Source organism: Thunnus maccoyii, chromosome 21, assembly GCF_910596095.1.
Source record: "Thunnus maccoyii chromosome 21, fThuMac1.1, whole genome shotgun sequence".
NCBI classification, from domain to species: domain Eukaryota; kingdom Metazoa; phylum Chordata; class Actinopteri; order Scombriformes; family Scombridae; genus Thunnus; species Thunnus maccoyii.
This window is the reverse complement of record NC_056553.1, coordinates 13,459,563-13,479,618: the sequence shown is the minus strand read 5'-3', so window position 1 is coordinate 13,479,618 and position 20,056 is coordinate 13,459,563. Positions and strand designations below refer to the sequence as shown.

The following is a 20,056-nucleotide window of genomic DNA, read 5'->3' as shown; positions in this document are numbered from 1 at the left end:
GTCTGATGGCTTTCATTATCTTTTAGTCACTGACCTTATTTATTAGCAAATGATAGCAGAACTTTCAATCAAAATCTCTCTTTCAAATACCCTCCTCTTTTCATTCTCCTCTCTTCATGGCCAGTCTCTTGTTTATTCTCCAGCTCTGCTGCTCTTATTTATGGATTCAGAAATGGTGGAACCGACACGCAAGACAGTCCAAAGTCAAAGTGAACTATACCACCCACAACTACCAAATCTGTGTTGTCAAATTGCCAGATTTCCTGGATACATTTTCTGTTGGACTTTGCTAAATGTTACTTAAGTCTATAAAAGACAGTGTAGCTATATTAAACATGTACAAAATCAGAGCAATTCATAGTTTCATAACAAATTTAAAGGAAATGTTTTCACACATTTGTGACTAAGATGGTGGAGACAGTTGAAACCTGTTGAAGGCAAATTAAAGGAATAGGACATGATATTTTAAAAAGTAAAAAAATATGCGTACATCCAAGGGTAAGCATAAAAAAAATAAATAAAAAAAAATCAATTTCCAGGCACTCAACTGGGCCTTAAAGCACAAAAAGTCTTTAATAGGCTAAATATGGGTGAAGATGAGAGACTGAATGTTTAGCATTTTTTTTTACATTACAGTAATATTTGGTGAAAAGTAGAGTGAAAGTGCTCATTGTTTTGTTTTTAAGTTATATTTCAATGTACCTGTAAATTAGTTGGCAAAAAATGTCAAATAAGGTGTTCCTGTACACACAACATACACACACAAATTCAAAATGTTAACAAAATACATAAGTCTCACACATAAGAATAAGGTGCATATAAATTTAAAAGTGACATGTTTTTATAATGCATTAAAAAGAGAAATCTCCTGCACACACTGAGGCTGAGATGGTTGGTTGTTTAATTTTTTTAACATGCATATTCATGAGTTTAAGTCTTGTAAATGTCTATATGGAGGAAGCTTAGCTGGAAGGACTACACTCACCTCATCTCCCTCTCCCTTTTCACTGCGGCCGCTCTCAAACGTACGTGACGTCGTTTCCTCTCTCCAACATGGCGCAGGAGGCTGGTCGTTAATGGAAATCTGAGGGATTTACCCCACCTTCTGTGTTTATTTATGTTTGTCTGTTAGGGGGGCTCTGAGGCTGACATTTGTACAGGGAATACATCCACAATCGAGGCGGCTGCAGCCCCCGCTTGGGACCAGGCACACCTCGCCCCAAATTCCGGTGCGACATGTTTGAGGGCAAAAAGACGAAAAACATGTTCCTGACACGAGCTTTGGAAAAGATCCTGGCCGACAAGGAGGTGAAAAAGGCTCACCATTCACAATTGCGCAAAGCCTGCGAGGTGGCACTAGGTAAGTTATGTTGTTTTAACGTTATATTATCGCTGTGTTGGACTCATTGATTTAGACACGTCATGCCAGCCCTTCACTTATTAACCGGTTATCCTGCAACATTATCGCAGCGTTTGACAACACAGTATTTCCCTTTCATTAAAGGCTGTATGCTGCTAAAGCTTTATTGTCTTGCGTTAAAATTCAACAAAAACCCTGCGTATTTAATTGACGTGGCACAGGATCTGTGGAAGTGAGTCCGTATTAAACACGGAAATGGTGCAGGAGGGGTGGGTGGGTGTTTGCAACGCCGAACCGATGCTGCGAAACTAGCGATGTGAGAATAGGCCGAACACCGGGCAGAAAACAAAGTTGTTAAAGGCTGTATCCACCTTGAATGTCGACATAACAGACAGCTACATGTTATACGCCCGTCATGTGTTAACTGTGTGTATCTAAACAGTGTGATTGTGTGTGTTTAACCCCGATAAAGGTGCGATGTTTGCGCCTCTTCCTGGTACACAGGAGACGTGCCCGGTGTTTCGGTTTAACGAGTGACCGTGTTAACTGGTGACTTTCAGCCGAATGCGTCCGTGGTTGTCGTGGTGACAGCATCTGTTAAAAAGCCTAAAAGCCTTAATTTATCTTAAATTGAATGTTCAACACAGTATTTATATATTCGTCTAGTCCTTTTTGTCCTATATTATGTAAATTAAACGGTGTCGCCAACAAGAAGCATTCACATTTCTGGAAGTTACGTTTAATGTGGGGGAAAAGCAGATTAGCAGAGCAGCTAGCGTCTAATGAGGAATTTGACATTATTATACAGGTTAATTGGTTGAATTTGAGCCACTTTCCGATTGAGGATAACTGTATAAAATCCCAATCCCATATGCTAACAGTTTGTTTCCCACATCATAAGAAATTTTACGAGAAGTGAGCACAATGTAACTTACGTAAATGGTTAACGTAGATACTAAACACAGATTGGTATACCTGTAAAATTCATTAAAATTAAATTTCAGGGTTTTAGGAGGACAAGTAGATGTTCTGTTCGTGTTTTCAACAGCTGCCATTCGGCTGAAAGTCACCAGTCAACACGGTCGCTGGTTAAACCAGAACACCGGTCAGCACGGGGAGTGTTGAGGACATATTCGACTTTTACTACATCGTTTATTTATTAACTGGTTTAATCAGTGGATACTCTGGACACTCCCCTCCACTATTATGTTGTAAAACTACATGTGAATCCAGGACAGTGAAAGCAGAAGGTGACAGCTGTCAATAGCACCTCTATGCTAGAACAATGCAGCTGCCGGAAATAATACAGAGATGCGCTTCCGGTCGGTAACAAAATAAAAATCCTAAGCGATACAGATTAACGCTTTTTATTTGTGATTCGGTGTAGCTACCAACATATAAATAATGGACGTATAAAGTATGTATGACATCCAATAATTATATAATAATATAATGTTTTTCCTCTATAATGTACGACCACGCCAGTGTTTGTCACGTTGACTACCCTTTTATTTTGAAGTCAACATCGCTTAACTTCCGGTTTTAATTTAAGTACTTGAGGTAGCTTTATTAAACTATTTGTTAGCAGGTGTATTTTCCTCAGGAGTGACTATTATTAATAAATATACAATTTAGGTAACAGAGATATTCATGTAGGATCAGAGGAGTTCATATTTTATCTGTACAATGTCATATCCAGAGTTATTTCACATACCAGACATGTTTTAACCGCACTGTGACTAAGAACAAGCTGGGTTTTGTTCTGCAATGGGGGTAATATGACACAACCAGAGAAACAATGAGTCCTACCTGCCCTGACAGTAGCTGCCTTTATAAGCACATTCAGCTGCTGCATGGTTTTGCAAATACACCAATCATGTTTGTCTGGGCTTGCTCTGATGTCTTTTAAAACCAACCCACCCACACAAATAATATATTCCTTCCCCCCACTTTATTGTCAGTAGAGCAACAGAAAGAAAAAAAAACTGAGTGCAAGAGGTGAGCCTTCATTAAAGGAGTAAAGCTTTCTCTAGCTTGGATTTAAAGGGGAATATACACCCTCAAGCAGAATTTGTAAATGATTCTTTAGGAGGGTAAAGTCAATACTTTGCCCTTAGCTAGAAGTCAGAGCATAAAGATATGAATTGGTGTTGTCATCATGTGACATTTTCTCTTTGTCCATTGTTGGTGAATTAGTCGCTGACCCTATGGGTTTTATTGAAATGTAAGCCTTCCAACTTTGAGTCAGACAATAACTATAAGCCACCACGGCTTATATATCGTCCTGGTAGTTGTTTCATTATTTACTGTTTATGAACCAGCTCTATATTTTTCCTCTAGATGATATCAATACTACAGCCTGTCTCTCTGCTGCTGATTGAAATCAACAAGATAATGCTGCATCTATTTTAGGGCGTACTTTCCCTTTAAAGCGCTGAATTAGACACACAGTTCAGGTCAGAAAGGAAATTGCAACACTTAGGTAAACCCTAACTTCTGTAGCACAGTATTGCACAAAAATTAAATTGTATCAAATATAATGATTAGTTTTTGCATATTTTAACTTCTCATAGGGCTTCAGCCATACACTGAAATGAAAATCTCAGCAATGTGCGTGCAGTGGTACAGTAGTAGTGCATATCAAAAACGACTGGGTGACCCAGAATACAGAGTGACTTACATAATCCCCTCTAGCTCTTGGGGCTCTGAGACATCTCTGAGAGAGTGCTTGTGCCACAGTCTCCTCTTTCACTGTCATTGAAAATCTCCCTGTTAAAGGTTGCTACTATTCAAAACGAGGTATTGTTTGAAATCGTGTTTGGGATGCAGATTCAGGTTCGTGTGTGTTTATATACATATATATATTGTTTCTTCTGCAGTTTTTTTCATGTATAGGAATGAGGTGAAAGGCTTTGACTCAGCTGCTTGGCCCAGACACAGTCCCACCTTCCTCGCTCCCGATCTGACTTTTTTCTTTTAGATTGTCTCAAAATGTCACTCAGCGCTCATTCCCAAAAAGAGCACCGTCTCAATTTCTCACACGCTCTAAATTGTAGCGGTAGCAGGATCCCATTATCTTTCGATCAGACAGTTGGCTTCTTTGAAAGGGGGCTGTCTGATAGCAAGGAAGAGAAAGAGGGTAAGACTGACAGTTAACTCAAAATACCAAAGGCCCTCAGGCTGTAGCTGCCCACCACCTCTTAGAGGCTTTGGTTCATTGTTGTCACACATAGCTAGCTTCATATAATGCTGGCTTTGTGGATAGTGTCATTGTTTTTAAACCCAACCTATCCTCTCTGACTTGAAAAGTTCATGTAGCTTTGCTGCTGGTGGAAAAACAGTCCTGTTGTGAATGTAACAAGCTGAAGCACAGGACTTTGTACAAGCTGCCACGCCAAGAGGAGTAAGAACTTGTTTCCAGGCTAGTAGTCACTTAAGGAGTTGAGTCCTGCTGAGCACATTGCTCATTATCTCTGCCCTGAGGGTGTATGATCTGAGGGTCAGCGCAAGAGGCCACAGCAACCTGAAAACCTTTTGCTGCTGTATTCTTGAATCCTCCCGTCAACTTTTGTTACCTTCAGGTGCATGTTATGTTCATGTGTTGGGAGGCAGCAACTGGAAGCGGAGATCTGCTGTGTCTGAAACCTACAGTCAACTTTTTTTTTTTTTGGCGTTGATAACATTGAAGAAAACATTTAGTTTTCTATTATTTTCTTATCATTAATTCATTTTGAAGATGAGCAAGCTGTAGCTAAAGTGGCCAGATATGTCACAGCATGGTCATTTCATACCAGCTTTTAGTGCTTGACAGTTTTTCAGTCCTTGGTGCCTCAGATACATTTTAGCCTGTGCCAAAATAGTATTGAGGTTCGATACCCGGCAAGTGTTATAGTTTCATTTTGTTTCAACTCTCTGTACTGCCTGTGCTTTCAGAGAAACAGGTCTTGTTTCCATATGCTGGCTATGAAAACCGTGTGTCATTGAAGTGGGCAGTATGGACAAAATTGTTATTACGATAACTGTTATAACTTTGTCTCTATCAGTATGTTGCAAAAAAATCACATTAGAGAAGTGAAGTGTTAACATGTCAGTGAACATTTAGCTACTCATGTTCAGCAGACACAGAGCAACATGGGAATCCCACTGGATACAGCTTTATTTCCACTTGACAAACTCCATTATTCAGTGTGCTGTGTTTCATCCACCAACTCTTGAGGGAAATATGGGGTCTCATAGTTTGGTAGATGCTTAATCTTCTTAATCAGGAATTTGAGCAGGTTCACGCTTGATAGGTAAGGTACAGCTGACTTGTCTTGGCTTATTTATTTTATAAATGAGTATGTGAGAGCCAGTGCAAATTGGGTAAAGTTGTGTTTTGACCAGTTATTGTTGCTCGTCCGCTTGTTTGCTAGGAGGTATTGACGCTGTCTCTGGCGTGTTCCTGATGGTATGAGGGGTGACATTCATTAAATCTGAATGTTTTGCAACATGGTGCGGTTATGAGAAAAGACATGTCAATAAAGCAGGAGCTAACAGCTATATTGACACGCTCCACTGACTCTTGGCATGCCATATTGGTAGATGGGGTTTGTTTTCTTTATTTTATTCACTGGTCCTCATCTCCTCACTAATTTCATCAACAAAATCCTTTTCTTCTTTAAGACAGAATGTGTGTTGCAATTGTTAAATGCTCTTAAAAGTTTGTGATTTTGTTATCATAGCCTCGCTAGCCTCGGGGACACACTGGAGCTTTGAAAGTTTTTGGTTGAATCCATTTGGGAATTTGTTAACCATTCAAAGTCTAATGTTTTTCTGTCCTTTTTTAATTACTGTTAACATGCTGTATTATGTATACTGTATTTCATAGAGGCAGAGTGTTCTCTGAGATCTCTCTGAATAATTGATTGTTGAGCAACCACTGAACTACTGATGCAGATTTTAGAGATTTACTGTATTAATAATCTGCCATGTCAATGGTAAGTAAACATTTACTAATATAACGCTTTGCCAACTATGTGGAACTTCAGCATTCACAATTAAGAAATGTTTCCTGTTCATATGTGGGATTTTTGCTTCACTGTAAGATTGAATTTGGACCAAACAAAAACCATGCTGTCAGTTTCAACAAATGCTGCCACATTTGTTTCTTACCAACTGCAAAACATTTTGCCAACCTTGAATATGAGCTGTTAACACAGACAAAGTCAATAACAAAAGTCTCAGAGCTGTTCTTTTGCACCAAACCCACGGCCACTCCCTGCATGGGCCACCTTCTCTTTTCTTTCTTCTAGAGCTGGCAGACCTGTCAGGGGTGGCAATGGGGCAGTTGTACCCCTGATCATTAAGGAGCGAACACATGGTCCTCCATGATAAACTGCACCATAGCCACCACATGCTCACCCACGATAAACACCAGGCTTTAAATGGTTCTGTTTGTTAATTATGGTTTTTACCATGACTCCCCAGAGATCGCCCCACTCAGCCTTCCCAAAATATGAAGTGCAGGAGCTGACGAGGCAGACCTCAGATGTTTGTACTCTTACTGAATAATAAAAGCCTCCCTGACTTGTGTACCTGACAGCCTTTTTACCAGTATCCTTCATATTGCTGACAGAAACGTATCAACCCAGAAGTTAAAGTCAGGCACTTTCATTCTGATTTCTATGGTGACCTGCTGGTGAAACTGGCAGGCATTACTGTGCATGAGAAAGTGTAAATGAGGAAAGCCATCAGCCACATTTTTATGTCACCTTTATTTTTCAGAGTTGCTGTAAATATTCATGAGTAAATGAGTTATTTTAAGGATGACTCAGTGTTTGACTTTAACTGGAATCAGATATACTGTATGTGTGTGCAGTTCAGTTCAGTTCAAATTCTTCAAAGTATAAAAAACATCCATGCTAGACTAGATATACTAAAAACTCTTTACTTTTATGGAAGCAGGCATGCTTTGTGGCTGTGCCTCCCCTCATAGTCATTTGTTGGACTGCAGCCAACAATTATTTACATTCATGAATCTATTGATTATTAAAATGAGAGAAAGTAGTGGTAAAAGCACGAGATTGCTGAATTGAATTGACCCTTTTGGCTGATAAAACATAATAATTAAAAGATTAATTAATCATTAAAATTTTTGTTAATTAATTTTCTGTTGATGGACTAATAGGCTGGAAGATATAGCAAGAGGTTTCACCTGGATTTTGTATGTGTCGTGTGCGTTTATAGTGCAGTAAGTGTGTGAGCATAAATTGTTCCACGATCGAGCCCGCTGTGATGTTGCCCTGAAGTAGAGGGTGAAAGGGTGTGCCTGCTTTCTGTCTGGTTTCTCCCTTCCAGACTAAGTGCAGACGCTTAAGCTGCTTGTAACCCCAAAAGGTTGACTGGTATTCAGATAATGAGCAGTAGACTAGTCAACATGGCGGACCCAGTGCTTGCTCTGAAAGCATAATAATCCTTTTATCTTTACGGAAGAGATGGTTTAGAATTTAGAAGGAGGAGTATGTTCTTTTTTCCTCCCTCCACTTTTTTATTTATTTAATACTGATACCTCCATACATAATACATTTCTCTCCACTGATGCCTCCTCCAGTCCTGGGACAGGCGATAAATTAATTATACCACAAACAGTTTCTGTTTCTGTTTCATCTTGTGCTTGTATTTATCTGTAGTTTCTATCTTGTATTGATCTATCATCTGTATTCATCGGAGGGAAGTTGGTGCCTTGCAAATAATACATCACCATTATTTAAAGAGATGGAGGAAGGCTTGTGAATAATAATGTGATGTTATTCTGAAGAAATTAAGAGTCTGAAGTCGAACCAAATTTAAAATAAATTCTAGCTACAAAATAACTTGTGTTTCACTTAGTCAATTTGTAGTTGCCAATAAGAAGAAATGTAAATGTCATTACTTTTTATTTGATTGGTGCAAGTTCTGAGGGTGGGCTTTAAAAACAGTTCATAACATCACTTCAATAGGCTTTTTCACTGCAGACACTTTGACTTGTCATATTAGGAAAAACACAGGTGTAACTAATAGCATTAACGACGGCTGTGTTACATTTTAAGTGTCCTGGTAAGCAATTAGCGAACAACTATGCACAATTGGAGGGCTCTGAAACCTGCAGCCATGATTGATGTTATCAATAACACCTGTGCTTTTTGTGGTGTGACATGTTATAGTTACAGAACTAGCTGTTGCTGAGTTTTGATGCAAGAGAGACAACTTACATTAGGTAGAGACTCCTCTCCTTTATTATGTATAATCTAATGACACAAGCGTGCTGGCGATAACTTCGCAGGTCTTATAATATGAATGAAAAGTGTCATCTAGAAACAACAGCAAGGGCTTGCTAGCTTTCACTTTCCGAGTGGAATACAAATTTAACAGCACGATAGGTCCTCCCAAATGTTGAATGTACCAATGTTAGTATAGTTTGAAGGCTATACAGGGCTCTGACGTGCTCTGTCATAGTTTATATTACACACAAAGTGAGGAGAAATCTCACAAGGAAAACTTCATAGATGTGTTAAGGAGAATTGGGGTGAAATTTTTACTCCATCACGCCTTGCTGCTGAGCATGCTGGGCCTTTAAAAGAGGGCAGGTATGATGAGGGAAGGCACTTTGGCTGAATGAGTTGAGGATGCAGCTCACAGTTCACATATTTATCTTCTGTTGACTCCATTAATCTCAAGCTTTTGCAGCACAGTCCTGCACAATGATAATAACCTCATTTCAGAGGACAGAAAATGCAATTCATAGCCTACAGCAGAAAAATGCCAAATCATGTATCCGTAGCAGAATTATTAAAGATGAATAATATAATAATAATATTTCACTGACAAAGCCAACAGCTGAGTAATCAAGGCCTTATGGAGGCAGAGTGCTTTGTGACTTTTTGGCTAGAAAAGGAGAGCCTTGATTCAGCCATGGGAGTGAGACTAGTGATTAAGCCATAGGCGTATGCAAGTGCAAGTGAGGGGGTTGGTTGGTCGGTTGGTTAGACACACACACACACACATACACACATGCACAGCCACAGACATAGTGCGCAAACACAGGCATGCGCACACACATGAACGCACACACGATTAGGTAGCCCAGACAACCTCTGACAGTGTTTTCCTTATTCCACTCCAAATGTAATTACTGCTATGCAACCTTTCCTTTCAGACTGGACAATAGAAATGTCAGGGGTCTGATTTTTCTCAGGCTCTTTGTGGTGGTCGCAGCTGCCCCGTGTTTATCTGTGTTTGATAGGACGTGGAGTTGGACACCTACACACCTACACACACACACACACTCAGATTAACCAATCTTAGCAGTGAAAAGCCGCAGTGTGGTCTTTATTATTACGCCTGAGGACAAGATCTTATTACAAATGCTGTTGTTTGATTAATGAATACACCAGAGATGTAATATTTTCTTACAGCCCGCTTAATGGGGTCAATTTCCAACTCTGAATGGAGATAAAACTTTACCTTGCACCATCATGAAGCCACAGTTTATGTCCACAGGAGTCCGGAGCCTCCCTAAACTATCTCCTTACCTGCTTGAACATCCTGTGCCAACAGCGCTCTGAATGTGGAGACACACAGTTACCGTGACCACCTTTGTTTTACTGAGCTAAAGGCAAGCGGGCAGCGGATTGAATTAGAGCTGATTGCTGCAAACAGAGTGGCTAGTGCCAACTATGGGATCCATGCCAGATGCAGATGGGCTTTAAGCTCTTTGAAATGGAAATGGTTCTGCAGAAGGCGGGATGCCCCTTTTTCAGTCTCCAGCTCCTCACTCAGGTGATGAAACTGAGTCAAAGAACGACCTCTAACCTCTCTGCTGCGTGCGTATGTGTGTGGAAATCGTCTGAAGTGTATTAGGAAGGAATCTGTGTTATCATATTGCAGATTTTTCTGACCCGCCTGCAGGGCAGGAAGTGATTGGGATTCTTTCAAATCCTTCCTGTCTTTTTTTTTTTTCCCATTATTCCTTCATTATGCCCTTCCCTTTTTTTAAGCTAAAAGGACACATAAAGCAGCGTCTCACTACAGTGTTAGAATGAGAGCATACCACCCTTCTCTGTTAGCCTTGTAATTTGAGCACATGCACTCACATGGCACGTGGACACAAACCATAGAGCTGGCAGGAGACAGGTTTATATAGCTGATTTGTTTTGGAAGCCAGCCTCGTCCTTGTCCCTGCTCTCTCTCTCTCTCTATCGCTCTCTCCTTTTTCTCTCCTCGCTCTACGTCTGAACCCACTGTCCCCTCCCAGTGAGCTGTTTTCTTGCTGCCGGTCTTATGACGTAGTGCATAGCGTCTCCAGAGAGTTGTCTGTTTATCTCTCTCCCTCCCGCCGGTGGAGCAGCCGTGTGCAGGCTCCGCTGTGTCTTAATTGATGAAATGTTAGAGCTCTCTTGAGAATTTTTGGCGTGCGCGCATGTGTATGTGCATGCGTGTTAAACGTGCGTGTGCCTACTGCGCTATATTTGTGCATGTTTGATTGTGATTCGGTGTTTGAACATCTTGCTGGCAGAATGTCTTACTTATTGAATTAGTGTTGATCCAGCAGCTTTAGTCAGCAAGAATATTTGCCCAGGTGCGTGCAGCCTCCCAGGCTTGTCTTTGCAAGGCTCTACCTGCTACCCACACGGGTTGCAGTCTGCTCTAAATAATGATGCCATTCATAAGAGTCCAGGAGGTGGTACACCTGTACTTTGAAAGAGAGTTCCTTTTTAGGATCTCAAGTTTTGTAACATTAAATGAATAGTAATGCACGAATGTCATGAGACAATCTGCAAGATGAGTATAAGGGCTGATTGTAGATATATAACTATAGATTTATCTGCTATATTACTATGTTTATTGTATGTCTGTTGCATTTCAGGCATGCTAGATCTTATTGTACTCTATGCACGACTTTGCAGGCAAGTGAAAAACAGGACTGCATGAACAGATATATACCAGCTGCTTATTTCAAATGAAGTGTCCACACTGACAGCATGTGCCAGCGAGCAGAGGAAGCAGAGCCCCCCCTTGGGTTAAAATAATGGGCGCTTTGCCTCTATTACAGCAACATTTTGCAGGCATACTGCCCCTCGAATGAGCTGCCGCTATTGGTTGGAAACCGCAATTGAACTTCTGAATTCGTTTATGCTGGTAGCAAAAAAACATCTTCTCCAAACCTCTGTGGCCTAACTGATTCACATGGATACACTACTCTCTCCACAGTTGTTATAAAAATACTGTTGGACCCTTTACCAAACGCTCCAGGGCAGCTTTACGTTCAAGAAGTGACGGTGGTAGTGAAGTGACTGTGCATAATAGAAAACATATAGCCTAGGTGGCAGGCCTTTCATTTCTAGCCAACCATGCCATGTTTGTGTATTCCCAGAGAAATGACCTGGCTGATCACCTCACATTAGTTTAAGAATATACCAATTAAAGTTTAATTATCATATCAGCATTTTAATCTGATCAGCTTAATAGTTCTGAATCAGGACCTTCAGTATTTGGAGTAAGTAGCTCCTGAAGCACATTAGGCTGTCACTGTTAATTGAATGTGATACATTTGATTAACATTTCATATATTATGCTGCTCAGCTTCAAGTTGTAGATACAGGTTGTGAACATTAATTAGGCTGCCACCAAAAACTGTAACTGTGTTTCACAGAACTGAATGCTTGCAATGCTTCATTTGACATCCGGTTTCCAACTCAGGAAAGATCATGTGAAACCTCACTTTCTACAGGTCGCTTGCCACATACACACAAGACATAAGTTGGACAGGTGTATGTTACAGTAACACATGGGGAGAGGACCGGACCCTTGATTGCAGTGTTAATGGCTCTGGCTGGCTGTCGTCCCTGTGGTGGACACTCCCAATGGGGTGCTATGCTGCTGCTGGCTCAGGAATGCGTTGTCACGCTGCTCAGGCAGGGTGGCACCTAGGAAGACTCAAGTTAGCCTGCAAGCAGCTCTCGTCAGCAGTGAGAGACAGGGAGCGGGTTGTTTTGTCACGCTGCCTCGAGAAGCAGTCGGACTTTGATGCGATACATCGTGAAAGCAGATTGTCAGGCTGCTTGTATGTATTTTCTAAAATGCATCATCATGTGTTGTAACTTCACCCCCCCTAGCACGTACAGTGTAGTCTTAGCCTCGCTATAGTGTTTATTTATTCAGTGAGCATTTAATGAATATGCATGCACATCTTTTAGCAACACTGTTTACTTTCGTCCAGATACACAAACTCACATTTAGAGCAATAGGGTGTAAACTGCAATGCTCCAGGGATTTTGGTAGTAGTTGATACCATTGACTGTATAGAAGTATTTATATATTTATGTACAAGCTATGGTTGATGCAGGACGGGAGCAAATTTTTTCATTCACTGTAGGCTCTGATTTTCCTCCAGACATTCCCTACCACAATCTGCCTCTAACTTTTGCTCAGGGATCCCAAATTCTTCTCTTGCTGAATCATCATCCTCATTTATTACAGCTGCACATTTGCATCTTAAGAGGCTGACTACACCGTCGTGTGTTTGGTATCTAAGCCATGATCAGCTTTTGCTGTAGCTCAGTGTAAGTGTGATTGAAGGGATCACTGATAAGCCATTTTGAAACAGGTATTAAATAAAGCACCGCAGAAACCTGTCTCTGCTCCTTGTCAAGTTCAGCAACTGAGTGTTATGTCGCCGTCTTTCAGTCTGGATCGGGCTGTGTTTAGTCCAGCATCGCAGTCACCTGAAGCTGTAAGGTTGTTGTGTCTCTCTCTCTCAGAATCACAACTATCCTTCTCTTAGGATTTCACTCTTGTCCTCACATGGACTTATTGACCCACTGCCTACATATGGTGCTCTCCAAACACATGTATACCATCCATATTCATGCTTCTTTCCATGTAAGTGCAGCATAAATGCTTACAGAGATGGAATTTGGTTGTTTTGTGTGAGCTGCCTTCGGGCCAAGGTGCTAAGCTTGACCCCTGATGTCGTCATCTTCTCATGTATTTTTCACAGACAGCCTTCTTGTGTAGGTGTCGTATAACAGACGTTGTACTGAGGGACCTGGGCTATCATGTTTTCTTTAATAAGTCTGCCACTATGGCCGTGATGTACAGGGATGTTTGCGCAGTGTTGTCTTCACTATACAATAATAAATATGGTTCTAATGAGGATATGTTTCATGGGTTGATCATGTTGTAATGGTTTGCAACTTTAACCGTTGCCTGTGTGCCATTTTATGTAGACAGTAGCTGACATGATGAGTGTTTTCTGAATTTCAGGAAGTGTTGTACTTCCTCATCAGGAGGACAAAGGCTGTTTATGCTGTAGGTGCCACAATATCTTTTGACAGTGGGGAAGTACCTGACTGGAGATTGTGTGCTTGGCTGCATTCATGCATGTCCACTTTGCACTCTTGCTAGCTCTCAGAAATCTCTCTCTCTGCCCATTCTTCCCTTTATCTAGGCTTGGAGACTGCAGTCACTCTAGAATGGAGTGGAGAAATGATTAGCCAGCTTTTTGACTGACCTTCTCCCCAGCTCAGAGGCAGCTTTAGGGGGCCCTTGAATAGATGACAACCTCAGGGTATACGGGATTTTGCAGAAACTGAAACAAGAGTAAAAGGCTCATACTTAAGTAACTGGACTGACTTTGGTCAGGACTGGAGGGGTTCACTGGCCTTCGTGGACACTGCTGCTCAATATAAGTACTGCAGCAGTAGCCCTATACAGTTATACATAAATGTGACCCACTTGTCTCATGATGATGAAAGCGATATGATCTCTAAGAGGGGAATTAGGTGTGCTGACATTAATGTTCATTTAATGCCTTACTGTCATCTGCTGTAAGGATCTGGGTCAAAGTCAGGGTAAGAGGAAAAAGTACCTTGAACACGAGGAAAATGGTTGCCTGTGGAAGATGTGTTGAGATTCAGGGCTCGGCAGGCTGCTCTCATACATTATGGAGCTCTCAGAGGCTTTGTGTTGAGAGCTGGTCGGGGCTACAGCTCACTGGAGGGCAGGATGGCTCCCTCTAATGTATCTGGTCAGTGAAATAGGTGTCTTATGTATGCCATATCCCCTCTGGGGTTTGGTTAAAGGCAGTTTTAGAGTCTTTCGGCTTCAGTGTTTTTTTTTTTTATGAGACAGACCATCCTGAGGGCTTGTAAGTACAGCTTTAATCTCGTTCTGACCTGCTGAAGCATCAACCCAGCAGTGATGCTGATGGAGGCATTGAGAATTACAACTGAAAAGTTGTAGCACTTTAAAATCATCAATGAAGTGAAATTATTTTACTTTTTTTCAATACAAATCCATTTTAACAGGTTTATTGATTGGCTTTACTGTGCCTCATTACAATCAAAGCAAAAATGTGTATCATTTGCAATGCTAAAGGTGAAAGCTCATGTGAAATATCGAGCCATTTCAGCATCTACTAGCTGGATTATTCAGATGTGTCAGGAAAATATATTTATAAGATATGATATGAGAGTACTATTCATGTGGATATGGGCATTTGTGCTGTGGATTTTGGCCTTTGTGGCAGTCTGTAACATGACATTTCTCAAATTTCAGTTCTGTATTTTTTTTTTTTCACTTAGCTGATTCACAAAAGCTCCTGCATGGGCCCTTGGTCTTTTTCATGTCAACTCATTAGATTGATGAGTGTGAGCCACTCTGTTTCATCTGCATCACCGTCGTCTTGCGTGACAGCAGCATAGAGGAGGTTTTTACCCATTCCACTGAGCTGCTGCTACTGTTGTTTCCTCTTTTGTCCCAGGGCCCTGGGACAATCCAGGGCACAGAACACAACATCTTCAAGGTCAGCAGTCAGTATTTAGTATGACTACTGCAGAGCTGAGGTAGAGGGAGAGTGTGGTCGGGTAAATAAGTGACAAAAGGCTGCCATTTCTGGGCCTGTAGAGAAGGAATACAGAAGCTCATACCAACCAAAGCCAATTAAACTAACCAGGATACAGACATATGTGTAAGTGGCATTCGCTTTTATGTTTAAATGCACACGTGTGTTTTTGTCCCACTTGGCTTTCTGTACATGCTTGTTTTAAAACTATCAGCTGGCAGATCAGTTGTGATTCCACAGCTTTCATTTGCGGCTTGCGTCTGTCCAGTACCAGGCATATCCAGTACTTACATACAGTATCTGCTCTTTTTCATCACCACCACCACCACCCACCGTTGCTATGGTTTCACTGTTCAAATCCTGGGGTGCCAATTCCTCATCAACACTCCTGACACACCAAGCTAATTATCTGACAGTTACTTACACAGTCAATATGACAATCCCCATCCCTCCCATCAAACTGTCTGCTTGTGTGCCCGCCTGTCATCTTGTATGACTTGTGTATCTGCATAAATCTGATAACCCCGTGCTTCAGAAATCATTTGACATGAGGCTAATATTAAAAGTGGTATAGCTTGGGGGGCGTCAGTGCATGTATGTAATTTCACACATCCTGGAAAGGAGACCTCCAGAGTCTTGCAGTAAATTTTATATTGTGGACTACAGAGCAGATGGCACTAAGCAGGGTGGGAAAGAGACAGACATACAGCTTATTCTTTTAATGTAGCATTCAGTACAGTGTAATATTGCACTGGTACAGTATTCTCCTGGGTCCAGCTCTATGAAGTCGGGCTTTGTCAAGCAGCAGCACTCCAGCTAAAATGAAATAAAAGATCTGACTGCAATGATTATTCACTTTGGTGAAGAAAACTCTGGAGCCGATTGGTTGTCGTGCATCTCAAACTTTGAAGGGAATATGACAAAGGCAGAGATCTTTAAATAATACGGATGAATATTCATGAGTATCATGTTCATGACTGTGATAAGCGCTGAAACAATTAGTTAATCAACATAGATTAATCAGCAGTCATTTTTATAATTGATAAATTATTAAGCATTAGCAAAAGCACTTTTCAGAATTTAAGGGTTTTTCATTGAGGATCTTTTCTCTGTTTTATATCAAATCATTTGATACTGTTTAAGTTTTGAACTGTTAGTCAAGTAAAAGAAGCAACTGGAAGACGTCACCTTGAAGTCTGACATTTTTCATTTATTTTTCTGGCATGAAAAACAAGTCACAGATTAATTGTCAATGAAATATAGTCATTTTTTGCAGCCCTCTAATGATAATAGAAAGGACTTCAAACAGTGCGTTCTGTACAGTTCATACAGTATAATGTGTGTATGGTCAGTACAGAAAGCAGCAGTTAATAAGCACAACGCCTCTCATTTAGAAGCCAAAACTTATTCATACAGTTCTGGCTTTAAGTGTCAGATTTCAACTCAGAGTTGGTAGATAAAAAAAAAAAAAAATCTGGAATGAGATCATTTTAATGGCATGCTCGAGAGGGAAGCACATCAAACAAACACAAAATAATGAGAGGCTTTCCTAAAATGGCCCCTACATTAAAAATCAAAAGGTCAAACCCAATATGAGAAGTTGTCATCATTATAACAAGATAATTGGCAGAGCCTGGTATATCTCAGAGCATCCGCTTCTACATCTCTCCATCTGTGTGTTCCTGTCTCTCGTCTCTCTCTGTTCTTGTTTGTTTCTGTTAACGTCTGATGCCTCCTCGTACACACTGGCCGCATCAGGCTGTCGGCTTGAGCTGGAAGTCGCCTTCACTTCACACTGAACGCCTGCCCCCCCCCCCTCCTCCGTCTTACTGTGGCAGCTGAAGTGTATTTCAGGTCAAGCATGCTTTAGCTTTATCCATCACGTGCTTCAAATTCAGTTGCATGTACTAGAAATGCTTGAATATCTGCTATTGTGTCAGACACTGGAAGTATCATATATTTGGCAACAGCTCTTTTACTGTATGTTTTAAGGTTGCAGTGCTTTGTGACACTGGCTGCAATGAAGTTCTGGTGTTCGATTCATTGATTTGTGTTCTTTGCTAAAATGATTAGTGGATTACTTGGTTGTTAAGTGATTACTTATAAGCCATTTATCAAGCAAAAATGCCAACTATTTAGTGGTTCTAGCCTCTAAAATGAGAGGATGACTCACTTTTCTCTGTTTTGTTGTTGTAAATTTAATATGTTTTGTTGTTTATGTATCTGTAATACAATGGGAAATAGTGATGGGTCTTTTCCTCTTGTTTCTTTCACATCTTACAGATTAACCGATCGATTTATCAAAGAATTATTGGATTCAGTCACTTTTTCGAACCTGATCTATCAGCTCTTTCTCATTTGTTGCCCGTCCACTCAGCACAATACAAACGCACACACACATTTTTGCACAAAACAGTCAAAAATAGACTGAGTCACGGGGCTGCAGTCCCATTCAGTCTGTCTCGGAATAATGGCGTGAAAAGATGACAACATGATATGTGGTTGGATTTCATGTCAGATCTGTATCCGCAGGGAGCTCAGAGCGGTCCTAAAGGCCAACTGTGACTTCTTTATGTATATAATGGACGTATAAATTAGCATTACTCAGTTTCGAATCAAAAATGACACTTTCCTTTGCTTTTTCTATACATGACAGCACCACCCCCCTCCTCCTATTTCCCTCGTGGGTAGTACAGTAAAACACGGTTGAAACCAGGCCTAATTTAATTCCACGGAGTGTTAAGTGCTAAATATTCTCGCCAAGTGGATTTCTTTGAAAGGACTCATAACCTTCCAGCAGTGAAATAATTGAGCTGTCATTGCATTACTCGGGTTTTTCCCAACCATCGCAGGCTGGTGCAATTCTGTGAGGACTTTGCCGATTGCCACTGTGTTTTAAAAAGCTTCCTCATTCAAGGCTGCCTTTAATGTCTACCAGTTGGCCCCTCTTCTCGCGCTCTCTAGCTCTATTTCTGTCGCTCTTTCTCTCACCCCCCACCCACCCTCCCACCCCTCCTCTATGTGTCTGTCTCTCTCTATTTTTTTTTTTTTTTTTCTGCTTCTCTGTGCCAGCGCCCAGCAAGTTCATACAACTGCTTTCATGCCTGGAGATCTGTGAAATAAACACAAATGTTGGCCTGGCTCATCGACACAGCACACAGAGTGAATAATGATAACAGTTTTGGTGGCTGAGCTGCAGCTGAGGCAATATATTAGCCAGGCTCCTTTCTGCTCGGCGGTGGGACATCAACAAAACCGTCACCATGACGACACAGAAGACATTCATGCAAAAAAAAAAAAAAAACACATGCACACATTCTTCTGCTGAGTATTTTTAATACAAAATGTTTGCAGATATACATTACTATCAACTAAAAAGCAGCATATGCTCTGATGTGCATAAACACCAAAGAAGTTGTGAAAGTGGGAGAGTTTTTTTTGTTGTTGTTTTTGTCTAAAAAGCATAAATAAATGGTATCCTCTCTGCTGCCAGGCCTGATCTGTGCTCTGCTCCCTACGGTGTCATTAGCTGAGTAAAAGACTGCAGAATTTGCATTCCCCAAGGCTGATACTTGACTAATTTTTACATTTTTGCCTTTGTTTTTTTTTGTCTTTCAGAGGAAATCAAAGAGGAATCAGAAAAATTAAGGTAAGCATCTGATTAATCACATAATAGAATAAAGCATTGGGGGTCATTTAATGGGGTTTGGGTGAGTTTCCACATGTTCAGGCAGTGTAAAATTCAAGGCTCAAGTGCGAGCCTCTGCTGCTTTCTCCTGTGTTCAGACTGAAGGGGATTAGAACATTGTGTGTGTGTGTGTGTGTGTGTGTGTGTGTGTGTGTGTGTGTGTGCGTGTGTGTGTGTGCGTGTGTGTGTGTGCGTGTGTGTAGCCTCTAGTGTTTTTGTTTTTGTCTCTCTGCCTGGCCTTTTCCCAACAGCCCCTTGCCTTCTCATTAATGGCTTTCTTCACGAACCCCTGCCTAATGCTGAACTTGTTTTTGTGTGTGTGTGTGTGTGCGTGCATACGTGTGTGTGTGTGTGTGTATGAACACAGGCTGCCAAGTAACGTGGGTTGTGGAATGAAACGTAGCATGAGTGCCACCTCTCCTCTCCTCTTTCCAATCCTTTCTTCCTCCTGCCGTCTCATTCTTATTTCCTTTTTTACATTTTTATTCCCTACGACACACGCTGTCCCTCCCTCCCTTCTTCCTCCCTCTCCTTCACCCCTCATCATTTCTCCCTGCTTATTTCATTCATCCATTCACTTCATATTAGCAGGACCAGGTTTGTGCAAGCTTTCACTCAAACGCTGCTATTTTGGATTCACCTCGGGTACTTTGCCACTCTCAGCTATTTTTCATGTTATATAGATGCAACAGTCTCACAGTCCCACTCAGGAATACAGATATACTGTTTTTGTGAGCCTGCAGCCCGGTTTAAATTGCATCTTGTTCCTCATTCATTCTGTAGCTCAGATGTACGAGCCCTGATAGAACAAGGACATCTTTTACAAACTTAGCAGTATGGATGGTCGATGTAGATAAAATCCACTAAAGGTGAACTTACTCGATCGTTCTGTAGCTTTCGACCGCATCACTCAGCAGTCATCACCAGCAGAAGAAGTTTGAACCGTAGATATTCAAGCGTTTCATTATTATTAACACTTTTTAGTACTTCTTCTACATGTCTACATCTCCATGACAACTCAGCAAACTTGACTGTATAATATGGTCATTCAAGAATGAACTGTCAAGCTCAACATTTAGGATGCATGTCAATTAGGGCTGCAATTAACGATTTTTTTCATTAGTGATTAATCTGTCGGTCATTTTCT

General features: G+C 41.0%; 1 protein-coding gene across 2 annotated transcripts in view; it reads left to right on the top strand.

Annotated features, from left to right (window-relative positions):
* Positions 1–939: 939 nt before the first annotated feature.
* Positions 940–20,056, top strand: part of arfgef1 (ADP-ribosylation factor guanine nucleotide-exchange factor 1 (brefeldin A-inhibited)) — a 51,133-nt gene continuing 32,016 nt past the window's right edge. Inside the window, exons 1-3 of one of the 2 annotated variants that reach the window (XM_042398717.1) lie at positions 940–1,025; positions 1,133–1,360; positions 18,840–18,870. In XM_042398717.1, the coding sequence (XP_042254651.1) occupies positions 1,237–1,360; positions 18,840–18,870 (155 nt within the window). In that variant the 5' untranslated portion in view covers positions 940–1,025; positions 1,133–1,236. The other variant, XM_042398716.1, reaches the window with a different exon arrangement.